General features: G+C 67.7%; 1 protein-coding gene and 1 long non-coding RNA gene across 6 annotated transcripts; one reads left to right on the forward strand and one right to left on the reverse strand.

Moving 5' to 3' along the window:
• The first annotated feature begins 124 nt into the window (after positions 1-124).
• On the forward strand, positions 125-9,740 carry TACC3 (transforming acidic coiled-coil containing protein 3). 5 transcript variants are annotated; one of them, XR_014812030.1, is made up of 17 exons: positions 125-170; positions 606-819; positions 1,875-2,037; positions 2,192-2,334; positions 3,747-4,541; positions 5,009-5,084; positions 5,200-5,320; positions 6,054-6,327; positions 6,490-6,593; positions 6,857-6,944; positions 7,119-7,223; positions 7,814-7,890; positions 7,976-8,019; positions 8,486-8,646; positions 9,128-9,234; positions 9,312-9,432; positions 9,562-9,740. XR_014812030.1 is itself a non-coding variant. In XM_084971218.1 (17 exons), the coding sequence occupies exons 3-17, from the start codon at positions 1,876-1,878 to the stop codon at positions 9,625-9,627; spliced, it is 2,223 nt and encodes a 740-aa protein (XP_084827344.1). In that variant the 5' UTR covers positions 125-170; positions 606-1,374; position 1,875; the 3' UTR covers positions 9,628-9,740. The 5 variants fall into 5 exon arrangements, 3 of the variants coding, with proteins under 3 accessions (XP_084827344.1, XP_084827343.1, XP_003128852.1); XM_084971218.1 differs by having other exon boundaries at positions 606-1,374; positions 6,275-6,327; XM_084971217.1 differs by having other exon boundaries at positions 6,275-6,327.
• On the reverse strand, positions 9,537-26,570 carry LOC110262042 (uncharacterized). Its single transcript, XR_014812033.1, has 3 exons — positions 26,389-26,570; positions 14,653-14,794; positions 9,537-10,536 (listed from the first exon to the last, which is right to left on the reverse strand). It is a non-coding gene; the product is annotated as an uncharacterized LOC110262042 (long non-coding RNA).

Here is a 26,570-nt window from a genome sequence, read left to right on the forward strand (position 1 = left end):
AGCCGCCTCTTGGGCGCAGCCTCCCATTGGCCTTCGACGCCCTGTGTCCCGCCCCGGCCACGCGCTGATTGGCCGTACGCGCCAACCGTCGATATTTGAATCGGCGGCGGGCAGCCGGGCTCCCGGACACGGCGCCTCCCGCTCCTTCGGTTCCGCGCAGCGGCCGGCAGGTAAGACGGCGACCGGGTCCGGGCTCGGGGCTCCGTTCCTGCCTCTTCTGGCCTGTCCTCGGGCCTTAGCCTGTCGCAGTGGCGGCCTGGACACGGATCTCTGACTCCTCCCGCGGCGCCGCGGTGCCCACAGTCGGCTCTCCTCGCCCCCCCCACCTCGGGGCGCCCCCTTCCCCGGGGTCCCATCTCGCCCGCACTCATCCAGCCGGCCCGGCCGCAGCTGGCAGCGGAGCCGGTGGGCTCTCGGCCCTGCCTCCCGAGGACGCCTAGTGGCCCCTATATCGCCCTCCACGAGGACCCTCCGGCCGGTCGCACCGGTCTTCCCTCTCCCCGGTGACCTCGCCCAGCCCCCGGCCCCCTGTGGCGGTGACCCGCACTGGCACTCCGCCCCTGACCAGCCTCCGCCTTGCTGCCCGGCCCCTCCTCCCGGCGCAGCCCCACCTGTGAGTCATCACCGACCCCGCGGCACCTGCAGCAGAAACCTGGGCTCCAGCGCTGATTCTCAAGAGCCTGCCGGCAGGCCCTCGACGCCAGTCCTCCTCCGCGCTGGCCTCGCCCCTTCTGCTCAGGAGCCGCCTCCCTGGCCCCCCGTCATTAGTAGGAGCCAAACCCGTAGAGGCTGCCATTGTCGCACCCCCACCTTCCCCAGGTGAAGGGATCCCACAGAAAGGGTGCTCTAAGTCTCCCTCCTGTGGCCCAGGGCCCTCCGGCCCCTCCCCGTTTCACCCCGTCCCCCAGGCCAAACCCAGTAGTCCCCCTTGACTTAGGCTTCCCTTTCCCACCTCCCCACGCCGCGTGTGGGCCTGCTGGCCAAGCCAGGGCTGACCGCTCCCCCCTGGCCACAGACAAGAGCCTCTGGCTCCCTGCTTCCCTCCTCCCGCTCCCTGCTCCACACGCAGCACCCAACCCCACACCCTCCAGGCGGCTCATCCCCCTGACCTCACCTCGTTCCAGGGCACCCGTGTTCCTTAGGCCCCAGCCGTTTTGCTCTTGCAGCTGAGGTCCCCGGGGCCCCCACCCCCAGCAGGTACCTGTGCTGCCCAGTTTTCTGGTGACTCCTAAGTTGGGAATGCCGGGTAGGTGACCATGATGAATTTGGGAAGGAGGAGTAGGACTATTCTAGAACCTCGTGGACCCGACCGGAGGCCCCTGGTGTGTTTCTAGTCTCCAGACCCTGGTGTAGAAGCACCTCAACTCCCCACAGGTGATCCTGCACGTGCCGCTTGTTACCATCCCTGCTCCTCCTCTGAGCCTTGGCCCTCCTGGCGCCCCCGTCGGTGGGCAGAGAGCCAGCTGCCCTGCCCTTCTGCTTTTCTGCCCTCCTCCATCTCGGCTGCCTGCTCCAGCCCCAGTGCCAAGGCCTCTGCCAGTTTTGTCACAGATCAGCCCTTATCTGTCTCCCAACTTTTACCCACAAAGTTCCAGTTATTTCGAGGACCTGTTCTTCCTTCTTGCCCTGTGGGCTGAGAGCCCTCCTAGCTCTTTCTCCCGGGAGGGGCAGCTCCCCCCAGAACGGGATAAGGACACGCTCTGGCAGAGGACATGCTGCCTGCGGTGTCTCACACACACACACACACGCCCGTGCAGGAAGGGGACGTCCACCCTGCGGCACCGTGGGGTCAGCTCGCTTGTCTTCACATATGTGCGTCTAGACAACAGGGTGTCCCCGCCCTCCTCTTGACTCACAACTCTCTGCTTTCCCAGAATGAGTCTGCACGTCTTCAGTGATGAAAATGTCACTGGTGACAGAAGTACAGAAAATTGCGACTTCCTGTTTTCACCACTGGAACTTACCGGAAGATCATCTGTCCTCCGGCTGTCCCAGAAAGAAAATGTGCCGCCCAAGAGCACAGCCAAAGCCACGAAGGTGAGCCCCGCAGATCTCCTGGGGGTCACACGTGCAGTCCCGGGGCCTGCTTTCCCGGGGCCTTAGCCAGCTGGCCGGGCGGGGCCCGGTGGCTTCTAGTGTGGTGGGGGAAGGTGTGAGTTATTGGACGAGTGCCTTCCTGTCTCCCCGACAGGTGACTTTTCAGACACCTCTGCGGGATCCACAGACTCACCGGATCTTAAGTCCCAGCATGGGCAGCAAGCTGGACGCTTCTTCAGCTCTAGGGGACACCGTTGGACTAGAAAGCTCTCATCAAGGCCGGGCCCGGAAAGAGAGGTAAGTGTTGGCGCTGTTTGGCAACCCGCAATCGGTAACCTCTCCGGCGGACTCCGCAGGAAAACGTCCGAGCTGGTTCCTCCTGGTCTCTGCTCCAAGTTTGTGTGGGAGTTGGAAGTCGTTTCTTCCTGGAAAGCGAATTGCGAAACGGGGGAAGTTTAAACCTCACACTCCACTCCTCTGTTGTGCCCTTGCCGACAACTTGGCCTTGGTTTTTGTTTGTCTCTGGGCATGAAATGTCCTGGCCGCATTTCCATGGAGGGACACTCTGTGGCTTTGCTGCTTTTCTTCCCTCCTGCCATGCCCGTGGCAGGCACAAGTTCCCGGCACAGGCGTTGAACCCACGCCAGAGCCACAACCTGAGCCACTGCAGTGACAGAGCTAGGTGCTTAGCTCACTGAGCCACAGGGGAGCTCCCTGCTGCCTTCTTAGCCTCCCACTTGGCTCTCCCTCCGCTTGCAAGTCAGCCTCCCATTCTCAACATCAGGCCTTGAAGAAAGCTTACGGACAGGCCTTAGTTCTAGAGGCAGAAGAGCTGTCTGTCCTGTGCTGTGGTCAGAGGCTCAGATTTTAAACACGTGACTGGCGGCAGAAGCTTTTTTGCAACCTTGCCAACCATGGGCTTGGGTGTGGTGGTCGCCTCGCACCTGCCAGGGCTTTTCCTGCTTCCGTCTGGAGATGAGGAACCTGGCGCGGAAGTTCCTGGGCCAGGGATCAAACCTGAGCCACAGCAGTGACAACGCCAAATCCTTAACCACTAGGCCACCAGGGAACTCCTATGCTTGCTTTTTCTCTTAAACGGATTTCAGGTGTCTAAAAGCCAAAGATGGCTAATGTGCCCTCACCCAACTCAAGGGAAGTGTCCTCCAGCCGAGTGCCCGTCTCCCCGTGGGGGACCCTGCAGTCCTGGCTCTCCCCTCGCCCAGCTTTCCGTGCTGCTTTTCAACATCAGTGTTTTTTTCGCTTTCCTTTTTGAGACTCAGCCAGCTGAGGTCAGCGCGACTCCAGACTCCAGCCGCGCGAGCCGCTCCAGGCCTGCAGAGCAGAGGCGTGTGGGCCCCGGGGTTGGGCCTGCTCTGCCCGAAGGCAGCGTCCTTGACCTGCCCTTTCTCCCTCCAGTGAGAAGCCCGACTCTCATGTGCCCTGGCTGGTGGTCCCCTGTTGGAAGGGGACATGGGCTGGCGTGGGGAACCTGACTCTGACCGTGGCCGTCGGGTTCCTGTGCTCAGTGCCCGTGTCTCCGGGTGGCCCCCCAGCATGGCTCTGCGGGACGCACTTGGGAAACCGCCCCTGGGAGAGGGTTGACTGGATGACCTTTTTTTCCTGTCTTTAGCTAATGCTGTCACATGGACTCAGACCTAGAAACCTGTCTGGGTCCTTACTTAAAGTTAAGTAAGTCTGTTTCTAAAAAGCCAACAGCTTACCAAGGAAACAGACACCAGAACCACCGATGGAATTCTCCCGAAACCAGCAGTGGCCGATGCCCATCCTCCTCCGGGGGACCCGACACCCGCCTCTGAAGAGCAGCACCCCGACAGGCCTCCCGCAACCCCCCTGGCCAGCCCGGATCCCCCCAGCTCTCCCCAGATGCCAGAACGTGCTGAGAGCCAAGTGGCGCCCGGCGGACAAGGCTCCTGCAGCCCCGCTCACAGCCCGCAGAGACACAGCCGCCCTCGTCCCTCAGAGGACAGCCTCGCGGCCGCCTCCGCACCACCGCCCCAAGACCGGGCAGAGGAGCCGCTCGGAGCCCCCGGGGAGAAGGGTGTGCCCTCTCCCTCTGCCGGAGCCCGAGGAGAAGAGCCCCTGGTGGACCAGCCGGGCGAGGCCCCGGCAGGCTCCGAGGACACTGCTGGCCGCGAGGACGCTGGCCCTGCTGCGGCCGGAGGGGCCCCGTCCCCCAGTCCTCGGAAGCACGAGGCCGCGGGCCAGACGGCCGACCGTCCGAGGGGTGGGCCCGTGAGGCTGGAATTTGACTTCTCTGACAGTGCCACCAGCAAAAGGCCACCCCCACTGAGGAAACGGGGGAAGACCCCAGGTCTCCAGCCTCCCTCGAGGAGACCCAAGGCAAAGCAGGGGACGGTCTCCGGGGAGGCGGGCGAGGGTCTGGACGGCAACCCGCTCGGAGGCGATGGGGAGGCCCGGACCCCGGAGCCCTGCCCGAGCAGGCCGGCCGGGCCCGCGGCCGCAGAGGACACGTCTCCGAGCCGGTGAGCACGGGGGCAGTGGGGGCAGCGCCCCAGACCAGAAATGCCCCCTGCAGCCCTGTGGGCCTGGGCACACGTGGCCCGGGGGTGGGGGGGAGCAGCAGGGAGCGTCCGTGTGGCTGTGCCCCCTGCTGGGCAGGCTGACCTGCTGTTTGAGCACGTGCTCTCCCAGACAACACCTGGCAAAGTCCCCTGCGTGAGGGCTGCCCGGGGACACTGCTGAGGGGCTCAAGGCCTCCAGGCCTCTCCCCGGCTTCTGTGGCGCTTTGCCGGTGGAAAGGATGAGTGGGTCCTTGGGGCTGGCTGTTTCTTGCGTTGGCATGGCCTCAGAGCACCTTGCCTGCTCCTAAGAAGTGGTTCCCACGCAGGTGAGGTTGGGGGCCTGGCTTAGCCCAGAGCCTGGGCAGGTGGCAGCTCAGTGCCAGAGGGGGAGGCGTGGGGCGCGGGCCCTGCTGACCCCGTCTCTTCAGGCAGGTGCCTTCAGCGTCAGTGGATGACATGCCAGGGCTGCAGCCCATGGCGGGGACCCCAGGAGCCACTGGCGAGGTAGGGAGCACAGCTCGGCCTCGTGCGGGGAGTGGAGGTGCCTGGTGGGGCTCACTGCTCCACCCCTCGTCCCCTCGCTCCCACGGGCCCAAGGTGACCCCAACCTCCCTTCCAGGAGGGGGCCACAGATGCCTCGGGCACACCAGCTCCCACCAGCAGCCCTACGCCCCCTGTTCCGTGCAGCCCAGGGCCTGCCCCAGACCTGAGTGGAGAGCAGTTCCGGGACCCCGCCGACGGTACGTCCCTCCTCCGTCCTCGTGGCCCTGGTGCTTGACACGTGTCCATGAGCACAGGCGTTCAGGGGCGTCTGCAGGTGACCGTCCCGCAGGCCACTCTGTTCCCCAACTTCACTGATCCGCAGGGGAACTTCTGGTTTATCGGGAGGCAGGCACTTTCAGAGTAGAGCTGAGACCTTTGACATAAAATCTGGAGTCCCGTCGTGGCGCAGCAGAAACGAGTCCGACTAGGAACCGTGAGGTTGCGGGTTTGATCCCTGACCTCGCTCCGTGGGTTAAGGATCGGGTGTTGCTGTGAGCTGTGGTGTAGGTTGCAGATGTGGCTCGGATCTGCCATTGCTGGGGTGTAGGCCGGGAGCTATAGCTCCGATTCCACCCCTAGCCTGGGAACGTCCACATGCCGTGAGTGTGCTTAAAAAGACGAAAGAAAAAAAAAGTTAAAGGACTTCCCTAGGCTGGATTTTTCCACAGCAGTTCTCAACCCAGGGAACCTGGCTCCCAGGGGTCACTTTTGTCTTTTTAGGGCGGCACCCGTGGCATAGGGAGGTTCCCGGGTTAGGGGTCGAATTGGAGCTGCAGGTGCCAGCCAACAGCACAGCCACAGCAGCTCAGAATCCGAGCCGCGTCTGCGACCTACACCACAGCTCAGGACAGGGCAACGCCAGACCCTTAACCCAATGAGGCCAGGGGTTGAACCCACATCCTCATGGATACAAGTCAGATTTGTTTCCAGGGCGCCACACCAGAAACTCCCCACGGGTCACTCTTGGTTGTCATGCCTGAGGGTGCTGTCAGTGCCCTGCGGTGCACAGCATGGCCCCCAGAACCATCCAGGCCCAGGCATCCTGAGCCAAGGACGGCAGCCCCGCTTTCCAGCAAAGGGCCGCCTCGGGGGAGGAGGGGCCGCCCCTGCCTCGGGGGTGCTTGGTGCCCCGGCTACCGCCTCCCTCTCAGTCCTAGGCACGGGCGCCGAGGTGGACTACCTGGAGCAGTTCGGGGCCTCCTCCGTGAGTACCTGTCCTAAGGCGCGGCCCCCAGGACGGCCCCACGTCTTGGCCCGCGAGGCTGCTCTTCCCAGGGGGAGGGTCCTGTCCCGTCCTGGCTGGGCACCCCCGCCGGCCGCTCTGCTGCCACTCGGGCGCCCATGAACCTGCCCCCACCCTCCACAGTTTAAGGACTCAGCCCTGCGGAAGCAGTCCCTGTACCTCAAGTTCGACCCGCTCCTACAGGACAGCCCTCGGCGACCGGCGCCCACGGGCCCCAAGCCAAGCAGGTGTGTCTCCTTCCACCTCGGGGCGCGGGCAGGTGGGAGGGAATGGGAACCAGACGCTGGAGCAGGACAGGCCCATGGCTGGGGTCCGAGTCTGAGTGGCCTGGCCGACGACCCTGTCTCTCCTGCACCCGCGGGGCCACACTTGTGCCTTGGCGGAGTCCAGCAGCCGGACAAGCAGAGAGGCCCACGGGTCCCCAGAACCTGTGCTCTGGCCTCGGGGGCCCCAGGCTGACCCCTGCCCTGCATGTTCCTCCTGGTTGCAGCGCATGTGGCATGGACGCCCCTTCCTCGGGAAGCGCCCCGGAAGCCGCACTGCTGGACCTGGACTTCCTAGAAGCACCGGCCCTTCCTGTGAGTGCTTCAGCCCTTTGTGCTCTGAAGAGACGCACGGTGCTGGAAGGGCCCGGGTTTTCTGTTCGAAGATCCGAAGGCCGGCTCCTTGCCGTCGGGGGAGCGGACGGGGTGGAGGTGGGCGCCGGAGGAGGAGGAGGAGCGCGTGGCCCAGCGGGTCTTCGTCGCCCACAGGCACTTGGCCCAGCCCCCAGTGACCTGGGGCCCGGGGGCCCGCTGCTGCCCGTGGGGCCCATCGTGGACGTGCTGCAGTACAGCCAGAGGGACCTGGACGCAGCGGTGAGGACGAGGGCTGGGGGGGCGGTGGTGGTTCCTCGGCTCCCTACTGGCTGCCGTCCTTGGCGCGGCTCCATGCATGGGCCTCCCGTGGCTGCAGGCCGAATGGCCGGCCTCCACTTACAGACCCGCAAGCCAGGCCCCAGTGAGCTGAGTGTCCTGTGTCCCCCCAGCCTCCCACGTTGAGCTCATTCGCAGGCGGGGTCTGGGCCTCCTCCGTGGGGGCCGATCTGAGTCATCCTGGGGGTAGCAGCCCCCAGGCCCCCTCATCGCCCGACGATGCCCTGGGCAGTGTCCAGCTGGTCCTCTCTCTGGGAGGCCTGTGTGCCAGGCCCGGGATGGGCCGTACACCTGGCCAGATGTGCCCAGGCCACCCCCACAGCATCTGTGTCCTGCCCAGAGCCAGCCCAGCGGCCCCCAGCACCCGCCCCCCACTTCCAGGCTGTGTCCCCCTCTGCTGCTGGGCCCTCCCCCTGCGGGCTGCTCCCCAGCCATGCCTGTGTCAGGTGTCCCCACCCACGCCGGCCACCCAGCCTGGCGACACCTGGCGAGGGAGGGCGCCCAGCACCGAGTCGGGTGTGCGGTCTGCGCAGGTGGAAGCAACACAGAAGGAGAACGCGGAGCTGAGGAGCAGGTGCACGGAGCTCCAGGAGAAGGTCCTAGAGATGGGGTAAGGCCGCGCGGTAGCTCCGGCCGGGCCGCCCGCCACAGCGCTCGCGCGGGGCGCTCACGGCGCGTCTGCTCTCCTCCCACAGGAAGATCATGGACAGGTTTGAGGAGACCGTGTACCAGGCGATGGGTGAGTGTGGGGACAGGCCCTTTTCCTGGCAGCCGTTCCCACCGCCTGCCTGCCGGCCGTGGCCCCTGGGCTGAACAGCTGGTGGGGTCAAGGTGGCAGACAGACTGAGTCGCTCCCGTGGGCACTGCCCCCAGGGTCTCCCCTCCCGCAGGTGGCTGCTCTCCGTGGGAGCTGAGCCCCGGGCATGTCCCAGCTGCAGCGGGGGCAGCGGCCCCGAATGGGCGGACAGCTCTGGCCCCGGGTCCTGCGGGCCTCGGCCCAGGGTTCCCTGCCCCCTGTGCCTGGTTCTGGGTGGAGGTGGTATTGGGGCGACGGCTGTTTCCTGGGCGCGTGTGACCTCGGGCCCTGCCCTGCGAGACCCCGAGAGAGGGCACTCGTGCCCCCGCCCAGCGGGCTCGGCGCTGGTCGTCTGTGGAGCCGCTGGCTGGCCACCCCTCTAACCGGGAGCCGGTCCTCCTTCCTTAAGAGGAAGCTCAGAAGCAGAAGGAACTCGCCCGAGTTGAGGTCCAGAAGGCGCTCCAAGAGCAGGAGCACGTCAGCGGCGACCTGCGCTCCGTGGAGAAGTCCTTCTCCGAACTCTTCAGGCGCTTCGAGAAGCAGAAGGAAGTGATCGAAGGCTACCGCACGGTAGGCGCCAGGGCGGGCCTGAGGCCCTGGTGACACGGTGGTTGCCAGCAGGGCTGCGTGGCAGCAGCGGTGGGGATGGGAGGCTGGGGGCCCTGCAGGACGCGGGAGACAAGCTGGGCCTTGGCGTGGAGGCTGGGAAGGCGGCTCTCGGCTTCGGCACCCACGGCCGTCCTCTGGCCCTGCAGAGACACCACGCCCCCGTGGCCGTGACCCCGCTGCTGGCATGTCCCTCCTGGGGCAGCAGGGAGGGCACAGGCTGTTCCCAGGGGTGCCCGGGCGTGGGGGCCGTGGGGTCAGGCCCAGCGCCCAGAGGCCCTCCTGAAGCTCGGGGCCGGGAGGCCTGGGGCCGTGCGTGTGGCGGGCATCTCTGAGGGACCCCGCCAAGGGCTGCGCCATCCGCGGCCCAGAGGGCCTGGACGGGCCCAGGGCCCCGACTGAGCCCTGACGCCTCGCGCTCTCGTCCCCACCCGGCCCCTCGAAGAACGAGGCGTCGCTGAAGAAGTGCGTGGAGGAGTACATGGAGCGGCTGGAGAAGGAGGGCCAGCGGTACCAGGCGCTGAAGGCCCACGCGGAGGAGAAGCTGCAGCTGTGAGTGTCAGCGGGGGGCAGGGGGGGTCCCCGGGGCCCGGCCCGCCAGGGCTCAGCCCTGCCCCTCGCTGCTCCAGGGCCAGCGAGGAGATGGCCCAGGTGCGGAGCAGGGCCCAGGCCGAGGTCCTGGCGCTGCAGGCCGTCCTGAAGAAGGAGCAGATGCGCGTCCAGTCGCTGGAGAAGGCCATGGAGCAGAAGGTGGGCTGGGGGCATGCGGGGCGGGAGGGGGGCCAGCCCTCCAGCTTCCGGCAGCCGCCAGCAGCCCCCAGGCCTGCTGCGGGCTCCGAGCCCTGTAAGGAAGCTGGGGGTTCGACTTGCCTCCCTCAGACTAAGGAAAATGACGAACTGACCAGAATCTGTGACGACCTCATTTCCAAGATGGAGAGGATCTGACGTGGAAGCCCCGGCCTCGGCCGGCCGCCTGTCTGTCTGTCTGTCGGGGCTTTTCCTCTCTGTTCCCCTCACCTCATTTTTAGGAAGAAGTCTCAATAAAGAAATAAGTCTGAGCCCTGGAGCGGTCCTGGTCTTGACGGACGGAAGGGCTCGGCTGAGCCGACCCCGGCTGCCGTCCTCCCTCGGGCCACAGGTCAAAACCCAAGAGGGCCCACGTTCGTCGTTGTTTAGGGCTGCACGCACAGCACGGGGAAGTTGCTGGGCCGGGGATCGAACCTGAGTCACACCTGCACCGACCCGAGGCACTGCAGTCAGATTCTTAACCCCCTGCACCACAGCTGGAGCTCCAGACAAACTCGGGCTGTAAGAGGCAAGCTGAGCTGGCCAAGCTGACGGCTGGCTTTGTGTCACCTGGCAAGGCTGGTCACAGTCCCCATTACCCACAGCAGGACGCTGCCCCGGGGTTGGTAGCAGTGCGGAGTTCACGCCTACGGCGGGGCGCTGGGCCGGCCTCGGCAGCGTGGGGGCCCCTCCAGTCCACGAGGAAGGAGGGTCCCACCCGAGACCAGCAGCCCCTGCCTGGGTTGCCGGCCTGTCGAGCCCCCGCAGCCCCCTAGCCGGTTCCCCTCCCACGGTGGTTTCTGGAGAACCTTTCCCAGGATGACATTTAAAACCCAACAGAAGCTCCTAAGTAAGGAGTAACGTCTCTGGAGTTCCCTTCCCGACGAAAGCAGCTAGTACCCATGAGGGCGTGGGTTCAAGCCCTGGAGTCACGATCCCGAGTTGCCATGAGCTGTGGTGTGGGTCGCAGACGCAGCTCAGATCCTCTATTACTGTGGCTGTGGTGCAGGCGGGCAGCTACAGCTCTGAATCAGCCACTGGGAATCGCCATGTGTCACAGGTGCGGCCCTTTAAAAAAAAAAAAAGGAGTTCCCGTCATGGCGCAGTGGTTAACGAATCCGACTAGGAACCATGAGGTTGCGGGTTCGGTCCCTGCCCTTGCTCAGTGGGTTAACGATCTGGCGTTGCCGTGAGCTGTGGTGTAGGTTGCAGACGCGGCTCGGATCCCGCGTTGCTGTGGCTCTGGCGTAGGCCGGTGGCTACAGCTCCGATTCAACCCCTAGCCTGGGAACCTCCATATGCCGCGGGAGCAGCCCAAGAAATAGCAACAACAACAACAAAAAGACAAAAGACAAAACAAAACAAACAAAAAAAGACAAAAAAATGATGTCTTGGGAGTTCTCTGATGGTCTAGCGGGTTGAGGCTCCTGCATTCTCTCTGCTGCGGCTCTGGTTGCTGCTGTGTGGCATAAGTTTGATCCCTGGCCCAGGAATTCCACACACTGCCTGTGTGGCCAAAAGAAGAGAAAACCTGAAATAAACACCGCAACTCTCATTTTTAAAAAAAAGGCTCAAGGTGAGAGTGTCAGAATTTCCAGCCCCAGCCCCAGCGGGCTGCTCCAGGGGCCCTTGGACACTGGCCACGCGCTGCTGCGTCCTGTGCTCACTGACCGTGTAGTACAGGGGTTGGGGCTGAGGGCAGGAGGCACTTGGACGGTGGAGGTGGCCCGTGGGACAGGCACAGCGTGTGTGGGGCAGCCCCCGGGAGCCCTTCTTCAGGGCATCAGGGGACCCAGGTGTCCAGAGAGCTGGCTGGATGCTGGTCTATGAAACAGGCCCCTGCAGCCTAGGAAATCTGCATTTCCACCCATCCCTGCCCCTGCTGCCAGCCCAGACCTCTGTGTCTGCGAGCAGGAGGAGCATGCAGAGAATGCCCACCCTAAACAGAAACCGCCAACAAAAGGGTGTTTTCTCAGCAGCGGGGCGTAGGGGTCCCAGCACAGGGAACCGACAGCCCCAGGAGGGACCACGGGTGGGCTGCACTGACCAGCTGGCCGCCACCAGGGGGCGCTGCTGGCTATGGGCTGCTGCCCAGGGATGGGAACTTGGTGACACCCCACTGAGGAGCCCCCCACCCTGTGGGCCCCCATGGACGCACAGCGGGGTCGTTCTCCGCGTGCTCTGCCCAGCCCGGGGCCCTCCCTGCGCCCCTGTGCTCCCACCCCACCCTCTCCCCCGCGGCACCTCCTGTCCGGCCTCCTGGAGACCCACCACCCGCCCTGCAGCCATTCACTGCAACCGCCAGGGGCTCGTACAGCCAGTCACACACGGCCCTCCGGCGCTCAAGAACCTGCCGTAGCTCCCAGCTCCAAGGGGAAGGGCCAAGCCCCTGGACTGGCCAGCGGGACGCTGCCCCAGTGCACCCACCTCTCTGCTTGAAAGCCTCTCCTCAGGGAGGCCCCTTGGACCCCCTCCCCTGAGCCCCAGAACCAGAGCCTTTGGAAAGGCGGCAGGTGGCCCTCAAGGCAGAAGCCCTCCTCTGCTGCCGAGGCCATCGGCCTCCTCCTGGCAGGCAGGCCTGGCCGCCAGGCTGACCGGCTCCTCCGCTCAGGCACCAGCCCTGCCTGGAGTGACTCAGGCTCCTGCCCCCAAACTTGTAGCCCCTTCCCCGGTCCCACCCCCCATGTCCGCCCACCCCTGGCCCCAGACAAGGGCCTCCCCATCCCTCCCCTCTCCCACCCCTCCCTTCCCCGTTCGCTCCCCTCCACCCACTCCCCTCCCCTCCCCTCCCCAACCCCACTCCTGAGTGGTGCCCACATCTGCCTTCCACTGCGGACAGCAAAGGACAGACTCTCCCCTGGGGGCCGGGGGTGGGGGGTGAGGGGGGGCTCTCAACCGCCTGCTGAGACCCATTTCAAAGACAAGGAAACAGGCCACAGGGGCCAGGGGCCAGACAGGACGCAGGCTGTGGGCGGCACCTCTCCTGCCGGGCAGGAGCCGCAGGGGCCCGGGTGGACAAAGAGCAGGATGGGGCCTGCAGCCCCCAGACTCACCCCCACGGGAGTGCCTGGCCCAGAGGCCGAGGTGGCCACACGGCTGCAGGGACACGTTCTCCTGCAGGATCAGGGCTGCTCTGAGAAGCCTCGGGCACCCCCTCCCCCAGCGCAGCCTGCCTGGCCCCCCGGCCACTGCAAGAGCTGCAGGGCCTCGTCCCCAGCGGGGGCCTCTCTGAGCCAGGCCAGGGCCCTGCCCAGAGAAGGCCACGCGGGGCGGCGGGCCACGCTGAGGACACGGGCCGCCGGGCAGCATGCTGGGCCGGGAGCCTCCCCCTGGACAAAGGGGCCTTGTGTGGCTGAATGGCCGTTTATCCTGGAGTTAACTCGGGGCCGCGAGGCCGGGTGGGGGCCCTGGCACTGGCCTTCCGAGGGTAAACATGACCCGAGCCGGGCACACAGCCGCGGGTCCGGGCCTCTGTGCCCCTGCATTTCCTGCACATTGTCCCCAGGGGCCAAGGGGCCTCCTGCCAGGATGGGGACGGGGGTAAGTGGAGCTGCCCAGACACAGGACGCTGCGGGTCCCCTAGCCCCTCCCCGCGTGTGCGGTGGGGACCTGGAGCCAAGGTGTGTGCCCCCAGAATGCCTGCACTGAAGCCCTAACCCCAGAGTCAGGGGCCCTTGGGCGGCGATTAGGGCTCGTCCTTCTGCAAAGAGGCAGGACCAGGCCTCTGCCTCCCCCATGAGGACCGGCCGGAGGGCGGCCCTCTGCAAGCAAGGGAGCAGCCCCTCGCCCCCAGCAAACTGGCCGCCACCCTGGTCTCAAACTCCCACCCTCCAGGGCAGTGAGAAAATACCTATCTGCTGTTTCAGGCCCTGGCCGGTGGCATTTTCTTACGGGCAGCCTGAGCAGACGAAGCCCCCACCACGGCGGGGGCTGGCAGCCCGAGGCCCACCCACTGCCCCCTTGGCCTCCCTGAGCGGGCCTCCCACGGGGTCCCAGCCCCTCATGGAGACGCCCACCTCTGCGCCTCTGTGAGGGTCCGTCTGGAGCCAGCCTGGAGGGTCGGCCCTTTCAGTGGGCTGCCAGCCTCATGCCAGAGTCCCCGAGGGAATGGAAAGGCAGGGAGGCTGGCCGGAGCCCCACTTCCACGTGCCCCCTGCTTCCTGCAGGTGCCCCCCCCTCCACCACAGCCCCCCGAAGTCAAGCACTGCCTCTACCCACAGCTACCCCAGCCGAGGCCGAACCCCAAACTCCCCTGGGCCCCTCATAGCCCAGGTGAAGGGGGCTTGCTGCCCGGCCCAGCAGCTGTCCAGGTCTTCCTGAGGCTGGCACCCCACCCTCTGGGAAGGACCCACTGGTGGTGTCTGTGCCCATGTGTGCCTGTGTGCCCGGGCATACAAACGAGAGAGCCCTCCCTGGGCCCTGCGGCTGCCCTGGGTGCACTGGGCCCGTTCCTGTGTCCTACTGGGGGGGTCCCAGGGGGCAGCATCTCCTCCAGGGCTGGATGAGGCCAGAGAAGGGGCGACCTCCAGCAGAGGCTCTCCTCGGGGCTGTGGGGTGTGTCCTTGGGGCGGGGCTGTGCGTGTGAGGACAGGCACACACATCCAGGCCCTGGATCCCAGGCCCCCTGTGCTCCCCTGGCCCCAGGGACTCCCACCCGGGCTGTGACTACATGGGTGCCATTAGCCCAGGCAGCCTGTAGGGGGCAGCGCCGGGCTGGCCTGAAACTCCAGCTGAGCAGTGACTGTCGTCAGGTCTCCCAGACTCGCACTCTGGGAGTCCAGGGACCAACTCCTTTTTAGCCCTGCCCAGCTTTGGGGGTTCCAGCCCGCCCCCCACCTCTCCCTTCTGTCCTTCAGGCCCCCGTGCATGGCCCAGTTCCCCCAACCCAAGTTGGTGGAGGCCAGGCTCCACCTTCACACAGGTGCCAGGTGGGCAGGGCTGGGCCAGGGTGGCTGGGGGACCCACCACCCCCGTCACCATCACTGCGGAGGGTCTGAGCAAGCCTGGGGGGCTGTGGACCAGCGTACGGCAGTGCCCAGGCCCTTCCTCCCCAGCCCTGTCCCTGTCCCTGTCCAGCGATCCTCTGGGCTACACCATGGTGCGGGGGCAGCTGCACCCTGGCCCTCGGGCCACCAGCCAGGCCCCCACGCACACAGTGCTTCAGAGAGGCTGGACTCCTCAGACCTGGCGCTGCGCACCCGGCCGGACCGCACGCGGGTGTCTGGACAGCGGATGGATGGATGGATGCGCGTGTGTCTCAGGCTCTCTGGCTCCGGGGCGGGCGGGGTGTCGCGCCTCCTGCAGCCGGGGGATGGGCTGACGTGACCTGGGAGTGACAGAGTGAGCGGGGAATGAATGAGCCAGCGAGTGGCCGCTGTGGTGGCGGCCAGGTCCCCGCGCGTGGCTCCTCTGAGCACACCACCCTGCCAGAGGACAGCCCCTGCTGTCCCCCTTCCGGCTGCACTGTCCGTCCAGCCCCCGTGTCCACCGCTGAGCGGGCCGGGCTGACGGGGCCTGGCTGCGGGGCCGAGAAGGGTGCGGGGGCCCACGGGGAGGAGGGTTTGAGCCGGGCCTTAGGACTCAGGAAACAGCTCCTGTGTGGGGCCGAGTGGCTGCTCTGGTGCTGCCTGCCCCGGGGATCCTCGGCCGCTCTCAGGGGCGGCGGCGGCCCATCGAGGGCCTGGTTGGGCAGAGTCCAGGGAGGGGTCTGCTGCGGGGGCGGGGGGGGGTCCTGTGGGGCTGGGGGGGGGAGCAGGCCGAGCGCTGGGGACACAGCGAGCCCACCAGGGGGCGCCCGCTCCCCAGCGTGCCCAGCCTGGCAGCTGATTCCCAGGCAGGGCGGCCGCCAAGGACAGAGCCTCGGGCTGGGCCTCAGGGCTCCCACCGGGGGTGTCTGGTGACCTGCCCAGAGCTGCCTGCCCCTGCTCCGGACACTCGCCCTCCTGCCGGTGCCCAGAGGGAGGCCTCCCCCACCCTCTCCCAGGGCCTCCCCCCCAGCTCCAGAAGGCAGCAGCATTTCTGGGTGAGGAGGGGCAGGGCTGTCAGCTCCAGGCCGACCCCCGTCCAGACCCTACCAGTCACCCATCCATCCTCCCGATAGGTCAGTGTGGGTGGGACCCTGAGCCTCGAGGCCCCTCACGCTCCGGCCACCCGATCGTCCACGGGGCAGGCGTGCTGAGCACCGTCTCTGCTCCAGACCCTGGGACGGATGGGTCCAGTCCCTGCCCTGGCAGGGCCGCCTCCCGGCTGGGCGGGGGAGACACTGAAGGAATGAACAAGCGAGTGCAGAACATGGGGGGACAGCGCCACAGCGAATGGGGCAGACAGGTGGGAGGGGTGGGGGGGCATCTTGGGGGCTCCAGGCCCCCCCCAGCCCGTAAGGCCCAGCAGCTTCTCTGCGGCGCCTCCTGCCCACACCGTCGTGCATCCTCACTGCCCACTTCCTGGCCAGGCGCTCACTCTCAGCCAGGCCAGCGGGCAGGGGCCCCAGGGCCCTCTGGTAAGGGGCACCCAGAGCAGCAGGCAGCACAGGAGAGGGACCGGGGCGGGCTGGATCCTGGCCAGGCTGGACGGCAAGGTCCCCAGCTGGCCTGGGCACTGGGCGGGCAGCGCCTCCCCTGAAAGGCCGTTGGGCTGGCTCCGCTCTGTCCCCCCTCCGTCCTCACCCTCTCAGCGCCTCACAAGGCCGCAGGCCAATGACCCTCGGGCTTCTTGGGTCCTGGAAGGCAGCCTCCCACTGGGGTCCAGCCCACCGCCTTAGGGTGGACTAAGGGCCCCCTGCATCAAGGAAGGGGGCATCTCTTGCACAAGCATCACGCCAGGGAGGCATCGAGGAATCAGAAACACATGGCCAGGCCGGCCCGGCGTCCCTGTGTCCTTGGTCCAGCCTCAGGCAGCTCACCCACAGAGACGGCAGGGATCCGCCAGCTGTCCCGTCCCCACGCGCCTGTCCCTTCCAGGGATCTGCCGTCTGTCTCGGCCCCTCCACCACGCAGCCGGCTCGCCTGCGTCCCCTGCTGGAGGCCCAGGCCTTCCAACCGGCCTTGTCAGGTCAAGGTCGGGGCTGGGAGCTAGGAGTCAGGGTTGCTCACGGGTGAGGGGCCCTTCCTACCCCTCCAGGCGTCTGGTGGACTGGACGTTAGGCTTCGCGGAAAGAATCACCAACACGGCCTCTTCCCAGCGGCCTGGGCCGGGCTCGGCAGGGGTGGCTCGCCCCAGCCCCAACGTCCCCGCACACCCTGTGTCCCGGGGCCCACCCAGGCCACGAGCAGGACAGGAGCAGGCAGGCCGCCTCCGGAGCGGCGAGCTCAGCGTCCAAGAGACCCAGGCCTTGGGACCAAGCACGCGCTCCCCCCTCCTCTCCTTGGGGGCCTGCTGTGGGCTGGCCCGGTGTCTGGAGGGCTTCCTGGAGGAGTGGGCAGTGACAGGCAGGGGCCTCTCTCCTAAAGGAAGCTTCAAATGCCTGTCGGTGCCTGAAGGCCCACAGGTCCATGGACAAGAGGGTCGCTATGGGCCCTGGGGAGCCCACGCCCAGCCTAGGGGCCGCTGGGTGGGGTGCGGCCAGGTGTGCACCCGCCCCGACGTGCCCACCGCTGCTTCCTCCGGGAGCGTGCCCCACGCCAGGTGCCAGCACACCCGCCAGGAGCGTGATCTCATCTGCCGGCAGGGCGGGCCCGCGACCCCACCCCACAGGTCCCACAGCCATCCCCACCCTGCCCTGATCACTTCCTGGAGAGGGTCCCCGAACCCACGTGTGCTCCTGCGGACAGAGACAACGAAAGTGGGGCCCTGACCAGGAGCCCAGGGCACCGCACAGGCTGGGGGCAGGGGCCGCTGGGGGCTGGCCTTGTCTGCAGGAGCCTGGGGGAGGCAGCCAGGCCAAGCGGAGGGAGGGCCCAGGAGGCGGGCACTCACGGTTGGTGTTGTTGCCACGTCCCCCCCCCAGGGGCCCCCCCGAAGCAGGAAGCGCAGGGCTGTCCCTGCGGGAGGCTGGCCACACCTCCTCGGTGCTTCTGGGAACCCCCTCCCCACAGGCTCAGAGCAGGAATGTGCCCTCGCCCCGAGCCCAGGCTTGTCGGGCCCCAGGTGCCCCACGGGCCCAGCCCGACACGCCCTCCCCTGGCCGGGGCCAGCTGAGCGAGGCTGGCTTCCTGGGGGAGGTGCCTTGGGGGAGGCTGGTGGCGAGGAACCCGGTGACACGGCTCTGGCACCCCAGGCCAGGGCTTCTCCCTCCAGTGTGCCCTCCACCATGGCCAGGGTCCCAACCCCGTCTTCACACCAAAGTCCCCCCACTCCCGACCTCCCTCGGCAGGGGGTTCCCTATAAAGGACTTCCATCCCTCTAGACCGGCGGTGGTGACATGGCCAAAAGCTGGTCAGGCCAGTTGTGCCGCTGCTCCTGCCTCCGGCCCATGCCTGCAGCCTGTGCCCGCACGCCCTCGCGGAGCCCTCACCTGCCAGCCCTTCCCCAGAGACACCCACGCAGCCCCCGGCCGCCAGCGCTCCCTGCCCAGGGGCCCAAGGAACCTCCGTCCCTTTCCTCGGGATGGTCCCAGGGCTGGGGGACCTGGGTGGAGAGGGCTGCCCCTGGGTGGGCAACCAGGCCCCGGGAGCCCAGTGTGGGGTGGGGAGAGCAGAGGGTTGATGGTCTGGAGCCGCCCAACGGGGCAGGCCTGCAGCAGGTGCCACCGGGGCAGTGGGACACTTGGGTCCCGGCGGCAGGCTCTCCGGCCGGGCTGGGGGAGGGGCCAGGACCTGGGCGACACAGCCACTTGAGGGCCAAGGGCCAGTGTTCTGCCCCCACCCAAACCTGGAGGGCCGGCCGTCCCACCACGTCCAGTCTGCGCTCCCTGGGTGATGGCCAGCCTGCCACGGCCCCGGTCCCTCCCGACAGGAAGAGCCTCGGGTTCCGCCGTGGGATGTGGGCAGGGGCACAGCCGGGCTAGAGCCTGCCAGCCATTCTGAGGCTGAACCGGCAGCGGGAGGGGCTGAGCGATGCCGGGGGCTGCGAGGGGGACCCCAGGCCAGGTTTCCGGGTGGCGCTAGGCAGGATCCACCTCTGAGGTCCGGGGTCGGCAGCAGCTCCTTCTCCTCCCTGAGGGGCCGTGATGGGGACGCCACCCTGCGACTGTCGTGGGAGCGTGGGGGCTTCAGGCAGGGCCCTCCCACACCCTGGGCACCCTCAGGGTCACCCCAGCCCAGGCAGGGAGGGGCGGAGGCCAGAGGCAGTGCCTGTGTCTCCCTTGGGCCCCTGAGGCGAACCTGGGCTCGCTGTCGGCTGAGGGAGGGCCGGGAGGGCTCCCTGGAGGAGGCAGAGTCCCCCAAAGCCCACCCTACATCTGCCCCTTGGGCTCTACCCGCAGGAGCGACTTTTCCCATCAGCCCCTGGACCCCTGGAGCCCGCGGTTGGGCAGAGGCACCTGGGCTCAGGAGGGGCCGGCCTCCCCAGCAGACTCACTCTGAGGCCCCCTGCCACCCAGGTCCACCCTGGGCCACCGTGTCCTTGGGGCCAAGATGACGCTCAGATCTCACAGAGGAGCCGCTTGGGGGAGGGGCCCGTCCTGCGATGGGGTCACAGCCAGAGGGGCTTCCTGGGGGAGGCGAGGCCTGAAGCACGAAGCCGCAGCAGGAAGAGAGGCTGGGGTGGGCAGAGGGTGGGCAGAGGGTCTCAAAGTCCACCACTGGGCAGGCCACCCCACAGGGAGAGGCCGGGACCCCTGCCCGTGGCCTGGAGCAGCCAGACAGGACAGGACCGCTGGGGACCCAGCACACAGAGGAGCCCCGGCCCTGTGGGCCTTGGCGGCTCCCGTTGTGGCCGTGGAGGCCGCCGCGCTGGATCCCAGGCTCCCCGGGCCCAACGTCAGAGCGATCCGGTTTCATAACCAGCCTGGATTCCTCCCCAGCCGAGAAGGGAGCATAAAAACCCAATATATTTTAATTATATCTTTGAGGGCCACGAACGCAATCGTTTCCAGATGGGGACCCAGTTGACGGCCGCTCCGCACTGGGCCTGGGGTGGGGGAGGGAGAGAGGACGAGCCAGGCCTCCTCTAGGGTGACGGGGGCCCCCGTGGCACGGGGTGCGTGGCCCAGCTCCCCGCCCAAAGGAACCGCATTTATTGGTCATGAGTCCCATTTTACAGATGGGGAAACTGAGGCTGCGACCGCCGGGCCTGACCAAGGGCCCTTCCAAGCTGGGAGCCGCAGGGGCGGGCTGTCCTAGACCCTGGAGCAGGAGCCCAGTGTGTCACGGACGCGGGTCACTTGCCTAAGCCCAGGGCAGGACAGGGCCTGGACCATGCTGCCCGGGAAAGGCGGCTGCTGGCCCCAGAGCTGGGCCCGGGGTCTACCTGCTCACGAAGCCCAGCCCCCAAGGGCAGCGCCGGCACCGCGGATGAGGCAGTTCACGGGGCGGTCAGCGATGGGGCTTCGGAAGTCTACCAGCTGATCGGATCTGCCCGTGCAGCCTTCCTGGCTCCTCTGGGGAGGTGGCCACCGCGTCTGCCGGACCCTCCTTTTGTCCTGTCTGGCCGCACCCCCACCCCAGCTCTGCCCGAATGGGCAGGACAGACACAGGCCCGGCTCCCTGCGGGGTGATGGGGGTGGGTGGTGGAAGCCAGCGGGCTCCAGGGGATGACAGCAATGAGGAGAGATGCCCACAGCAGCTGCCAGGGTGTGCCCGCAGGGCTGCCCTCAGCCTCCAGGGTGGCGATGGCAGTGGCCTCGCTGATGCTGGCCTGAGCAGAGAGGCAACCAGCCCATTAAATCAGGGGCTCCAGAGTCACTGCCTCAGGTAGTGCCTGGCCCAAGCGCTGTGCCGCCTCCAAGCCCCACCTGAAAAATGGGCACAGGGCAGCGGGTCCCTCCCAGAGTGTCGGGGAAGGTGCACAGGGCTTGCTGTGTCCGTGGTCATGCCTTTGCCTCTCCTGGCCCTGCTCCTGGGGAGCTCCTTCGGCCACAGCCTGTGCCCCTAGAGGTGATCAGGGGGACCAGGCCAGGGACCGGGGAGGCCGGGGAGGCTGCCCAGCCAATGGTGCCTCGCCTGCTCCATGACCCCGGGGTGACCTGAGTGCACTGAGGCTGCAAGGTCGAGGTGGGGACCTGGCCCAGCCCTGGGCAGGGCACCCTGGCTGGCGATGCCCCTGGGCTGTGTGCTGGCTGCCAGGCCCCAGGGCACCCGCAGCAGACGTGACATCATCCTTCGGCCTCGGGCCCACGGGGAGCGGGAGCCACGGGGGTTCCCGGGCACACTGAGGCAGGCGCAGGCGTGCGTCCACACTGGCGGTCGCTGATGACTCTCCCGGCCCCAACCACCAGCAGCCCCAGCTCTGCTCCCTGGTCTCCCGCGGCTTCTTCCCCAGGGCCTCCACACAGCCCATGCTGGAAGCCACTTCCCAGCCCAGGGCGCACCCCCACCCCTCCCACCCCCGGCCCAGGCAGGTGCCACAGGCCACGCTCTCCAACGCACGGGATGGGACAGGCCAGGCCTGGGACTCTCACCACCTTCCTGGCCGCTCAGGAAACCACACGCACTCAGGGTGCGGCTCCCGGGTTCTGGGAGACACGCTTCCTTTCCAACCTTCCAGAGACTCGGCCCCCGACCCCCACCCCCACCCCCGCCCTCCACCCCTCGTGTGCTCACCGCCGCCCTCCCCTCCCACAGAGAGCACTCGGCTCCCTGCACCCGCAGGGCTGTCTGCCGACCTGGTGACTCAGCGGCACCCACGTCCCCTCCTCCGACCGCCAGCCCGTCGCCCCGCACCCTCCCACAGCCGCTGGCCAGGTCGGTCAGGGATTTCCCGGTCCACCCGTCCACTTGACAAACCCTGGCTGACCGTGCACATGGCCCCAGACCCAGCTTCTGCCCTGGTGGGGAGGCAGGGGCGCCTTCTGGGTGGGACTTGGGGCCCCGGCTGACAACAGGGAAACGAGACTGGGTGAGAGTCAGTGCCAGGACAGACCTGGGGAGCGCCCATGTGGACAGGGCGGGGGGGTGGTCCTGGGCCAGAGCCTGTCTTGGAGCAGCTGGGTCTGGGGTGAGGGAAGGGGACCGCGTCCCTCTCCGTGGCGGGCAGCACAGACCGCCCCCGGCGCTGCAGCCGGGGTTCTGGGAAGGCCCAGGCCAGACAGGCCCCGGCAGGCGGGAGAGAGGCGGCAGCGGCGGGGGCTCACCCTTGCCCGCCCGGGAAGGTGCCGGAATGCAGCCGTCCTCCCTTCCGTCCTCCTCGCCTGGCGGGCCTCGGCCCCTCCAGCCCCCGGTGGAACCCGGTCCCAGTGCCACCTTTCAGGCCACGGTGAAGGAGCCAGTCTGAAGGTGACCCTACAGATGGCACCGGGCACCAGGCACCGGGGAGGAGAGCACCCTGCCCGCGGGCATCAGCCCTGCCAGGCTGGGCCTCCCAGACCCCGGGGCAGCAGGACCAGCTCAGGGTGGGTGGCGGGCCAGCCCTGGGGTCTCCCCAGCGGAGGGGCTTCGGCCTGTGGGAGGGGCTGTAACAGCCGGACACACTGCCAGCAGCGTGGGCAAGGGTGGCCTTGGCCCCACCAGGCCTGGAGGTGGGTTTGCTCTACTACTGCCTTGTGCCCTGGGCCTGCCCGGGGCCCAGCCCAGAGGCTGGCCCCTTTCACGCCTAAGAACACCAGGCGCCACAGATGCTCAGCCTAGGGGCGGGTTACAAGCTACCCCGAGGGCGGCGGAGCCGGATGACGACCCCCAGAGTAGGTGGCCCTGAGCAGGGCGCGGGAGGACAATAGGTGTTCGCCGGGAAGAGGCAGTGGACACATGGGCAGCAACGGTGAGAGCGGGACCGGAGGAACCGCAGGGCCCAGCCTGAGCAGGGGCGTCCCTGGGGCCCCGGGAGAGGCTAAGAGGCGGGGGGGACCCTCCCCACAGTGCACCTGGGCTGGAGCTGCCAGTTCCCATGACCGCGGGGGCACGGGGCTGGCCGCTGAGGGGGTGATGCTGGCAGAGGTGGGTGAGGAGGCTCTTCTGGCCTGCCCGTGCCCCGGCCCAGAGCAGATGGAGCTGGGCAAAGGGTGAGACCGGGGAGGACGAGACCACCGCCTCCATCTGAGCTGGGACCCAGCCAGAGCCCCAGCAGAGCGGAGCGAGTCTGGGGATGGGCGGCGGGGCCTGGCGAGACCCCGGGGCACAGCCCAAACCCAGTCCTGGAGAGACGGACGGGCGAGGGGCAGGAAGGCCCCCCACACCGTCTGTGCCTGCTCACATGTCCCCAGGCCACAGAGGAACCCAGGGCGGGCTCCCCAGGGAGCTGACCGCACCCTCCGGGTGGGCTTCCGGGGACTGTGCGGGGGGGGGGGAGGGGGGGGCTCAGCAGCCTCTCAGCCCAATGAGGGCTGAGGCCTGAGAAAGAAGGACCTGTCCAGACCTGCACACAGGCTCCTGGTGCCCCCGCCCCATGCCTCAGCTGGGCTTGGCCCCAGGGCCCGCCTCAGCCGGGAAGCCAGGCTGCCCCTTCCCCGGCAGGTAAGTGTGACTGAGGCAGATCAACTCCCCGCCCAAGGCCCTGGTTAAGGGAAGATCCCAGGAAGTTCCCGCCCCAGCCTGAAACCCCATCAGCAGCCGGCTAGGCCCGGGCAGGGGTCCCACCCATCCGGGCCAGGCCTGGCCCCAGAGGCCGCCGCCATCACCACCAGTGTGCCCCAGCCGCCCTCCCCGAGCCCCCACCCGTCCAGAGGCTGTCCCGTCCACTCTGGGGACCAGAGGACGGAGGCCACTCGCGCTGAGCCTGCCTCCAGGGGCCTCCCGACTCAGCGCTTGCCCTAAAACAGCGGCAAGGCCCCCGGCTCCTGGCAGACCCAAGGGGGTGCCGGATCCTGCTGTGGCTGCGCCAGGGCCCCATGATGTCCAGGGGAGCCACCAGGGCCCCAGCGAGGAGGCGGACCCTGTGTGGTTTCCTTTGTCCCCAGAGACCCTCAGACCCGCTTCCCCCGGGGGCCCCACCAGGCTGGGCTCCTCCCTGGAAGTGGTAGAGGCTCTGCACGGGGCCACGGGGGCCCAAGGCGGAGACCAGAGAGCCCCCACCCCTTGGGTGGGCAGGACAGGAAGAGACCAGCCCACCAAGGGAGGGGGGGGGCCCTGGGACACACTGGGAACAGCAGGAATGGCAGCACAGTGGCTCGCAGACCCCCACTCCCTTCCCTTCAGCAAGGCCCCCCTCCCCCCGGCCAGTTCCTTAGGCCCCGCGGCAGTACCCCCAGATAGACCAGAACCCCGGGTGTGGGGCTGGAAGAGGGTCAGGCCCCAGGGGGCTGTGGGGACGCTGAGGCCGTCAGCCCACCTCTGGAACAGATGGGAGCACTGAGGCAAAGGGCCCTGGCTGAGGTCACCTGCAGGCCAGCCGCAGAGCTGGGAAGAAGCCTGGGGAGCGGGCAGCAGGGGCCACACAGCAGGGGGGCGTGGGCTGGCAGCAGACCCCCTGGCTGGTTTCAAGCCGGGCCCAGGGGCAAGGGCCTAGTTGGGTTGCAGGGGCTGCAGGGTGTGGCGGGAGTGGCCCTCAGTGGTGGTGGGGGGGTGGCATACGTGGCGCCAACGGGCAGATGACTTAATCACAGGCTGGCTTTGTCCCCGGGCGCCCGCCCCCCGCCCGCATCCTCCACCAGCTGCGCGCCCACCCCCACCCAGCTCCTAGCAACCTGCAGCGGACCATGGGCAAATGTGAGGGGCTGGGGGCTCTCCGCCACGGGCCTGGGAACAGCCCAGGGGTGGCCGGGGGTGCGGCCGGGGTGGATCCGTCCAGGCCAGGCTTGGGGGATGCCTGCCCAGCCTGACTCATGCCAGCCCCCGAGGCTGGCATCCTGGCAGAGGAGACGCCAGGGCCGGGTACTTTGTGTGCTGCAGCCCCCCTCTCTTCCTGGCCCCCGCTTGGCCGATCCTGTCAGAGCCTTAGAAAGTGAGACAAAGGCCCGGGAGGCCCCAGGAGGGCTGGGACCCCGGCAGGAGATGGGCTTTTAATGACCCAACTATAACGGTGGGAGTGCAGGCAGCTCCTTAACCCTGTCGGGCCCATGCCTGAGGCCGCCCACACAGGCCAACGCCCCCCAACCCCTGCCACTGACCCCGGGAGACTGGCGCCACGTGAAAACCAAGACCTAAAAATCTCATCTCCAAACAGACCCGGCTCCCAGACGCAAGCTGTGCCCCATCCCCAGCAGAGGTGCTGGGTGAGACGAGGCCCCCAGACTCCTTGGACACCCGGTCCACCCCGCGTTCGCAGCTGCCTGACCTCGGCCAGGGGACTGAACTCCAGTCAGGTGTCACCTGCAGTGTGGGAAGCCCCCAAGCACACACAGGTGGAGGGGAATGGGAGCCCTTTGCGGCCAGAGCTGTGCTGTGACACCTTGGTCCCCCACCTCTAAGATGGGCTCGTGGGCCCAAAGGAGGCGTGGGCGCAGGCGGCCATCTCCGAGGCTGCTTGGCCAGCGGATCCACCCACCCCATTCCCCCCAACCCACTGCCTCCCACCTCCTGCCTGGAGGTGCAGAATTGTGCCTGGGCCTATCACCAGCTGTGACCTTGGACTTGCTATGTGACCTTGGTAAGCCCCTGGGTGCCCTGAGCCTTATTTTCCTGGACAGGCAGGTGTCTGAGGGCCCAGAGGGCAGTGTGGGTCAGCAGACACAGGTTTCTTGTCTGAGCTGCGCCAGACTGTCCACAGAGGCCCCAGGATGGGGGCCAGCAGCGGGCAGCCCCCCAGGAGGTGGGCAACAGGACTGGGGGGCAGGCAGGACGGTGGCAGGAGGCACCCTTGGAAGCACCGAGTCCCCAGCACTGCTCCCAGCAGCCCCCACCCCAGCAGCAAGTAGCAGACAGGGTGCTCCCCACCCCCACAGGTGCCAGGCCCCCGAGGAGGGGGACCTGCTTCCTCAGCCTGAGGCCGCCCCCACGGCAGCCCTGTGCACCCGGCCTGGGCTGCAACCGGACTCCAGGACATGGGGAGGGATGTGCTTCCTGCCCCTGCTGTCTGGCCGACTTCTCAACAGGGGACGGGGTGGAGGGCCCAGCCGGCGCAGCCTGGCAGCGGGCAGAGGTCACGCTTCTGGGCAGGGCCACCTCTGCTCTCTGGACTCCAGCCCAGCAGCCAGCCAGGCCCTCAGCTGAGGACAGCAGCCCACCTACACCTCCCCAGGACTCCGCCACTGCACAGACCACGGTGGCCGGCGGGCACCTGGAGACCAGCAAGGGGCACCTGCCCAGGAGAGAGCGGGGCAGATGGCATCGTGAGGAGGCCAAGGTCCGGCAGGGACCCTCGAGCTTAGATGGAGAGGCAACTTCAAGAGGACCCCAGGGGTTGGCCTGAGACCTGGACAGCTGCCAGCCCCTGAGCTGGGTGGGGGTCGCGGTCAGGAGCTGGCCGTGAACGCATCAAGTCCAGGAGCCCAACAAAGCCGGCACTCAGCTGGATCTGAGTGTAGACCCGGGGTAGCGAGCACACTCCTCTGGGTCCGCACGTGCCCGGTGTGCCGTGCCTGCCCAGGGGTCTGGGGTGCCAGCCCAGAGCCGGGCCCCCAATGCCACCCGGGTGGTCTGCGTGGCAGAAGAGTCCATGGGTCACCGGCAGCGGTCCCTCCAGGGGGGGCGCGGACGGCTCACAGCTCCCGTCTCCACGGGAGCCCCCCGACTTTTGCCCACGGCCGCCCGCCCCGTTGGCCTGGTGCTGAGCTTCCGCCCTGCATGCACGCCCCCACCGCTTCCTCCTTGGATGGGCGAGGGGTCCCGTACTCCCCAGCCATGCAATGAGCACCGCATGAGTGAAGCTGCGTCCTGGCCGCCTCGGGCGGGCGGCCAGGCCTCCAAGCAGGACGGGGTGTTGCCGGGGCGGGTCAGAACCCCCCTCCCCTGGGTCTGCACTCCTGCAGGCGACCCGGCCCGGCCCGCACAGCGGCCGCCCTGGGCTGCTCACCTGGGGACCGGCCGCCGGCGGAGGGGTCACAACGCCCATGGGGCGGGGACCGCAGGCTGCCGCAGGGTAGGAGGGGCGGTGGCCACGTGCCGCCAAGGCACAAACAGCCCGGCTTGTTTTCACCCCGGGGTTCCGCAGGGTTTCCAAACGTCTTAATGGGAAACGTGGCGGCCGCGGTGAGC

Source organism: Sus scrofa, chromosome 8 (assembly GCF_054392235.1).
Source record: "Sus scrofa isolate SSC_HxYL_T2T_F1_AM1 chromosome 8, Sscrofa_HxYL_maternal_Yorkshire_Landrace_v2.0, whole genome shotgun sequence".
Taxonomy (NCBI): domain Eukaryota; kingdom Metazoa; phylum Chordata; class Mammalia; order Artiodactyla; family Suidae; genus Sus; species Sus scrofa.

Excerpts from the sequence above, each read along its gene's own strand:
- TACC3 (XM_084971218.1), top strand. The coding sequence starts at position 1,876 with ATGAGTCTGCACGTCTTCAGTGATGAAAATGTCACTGGTGACAGAAGT. Across the intron at positions 5,085-5,199 it reads CCCCAGGAGCCACTGGCGAG|GAGGGGGCCACAGATGCCTC; the intron begins GTAGGGAGCACA and ends CCTCCCTTCCAG. Across the intron at positions 7,891-7,975 it reads GAGAAGGTCCTAGAGATGGG|GAAGATCATGGACAGGTTTG; the intron begins GTAAGGCCGCGC and ends CTCCTCCCACAG.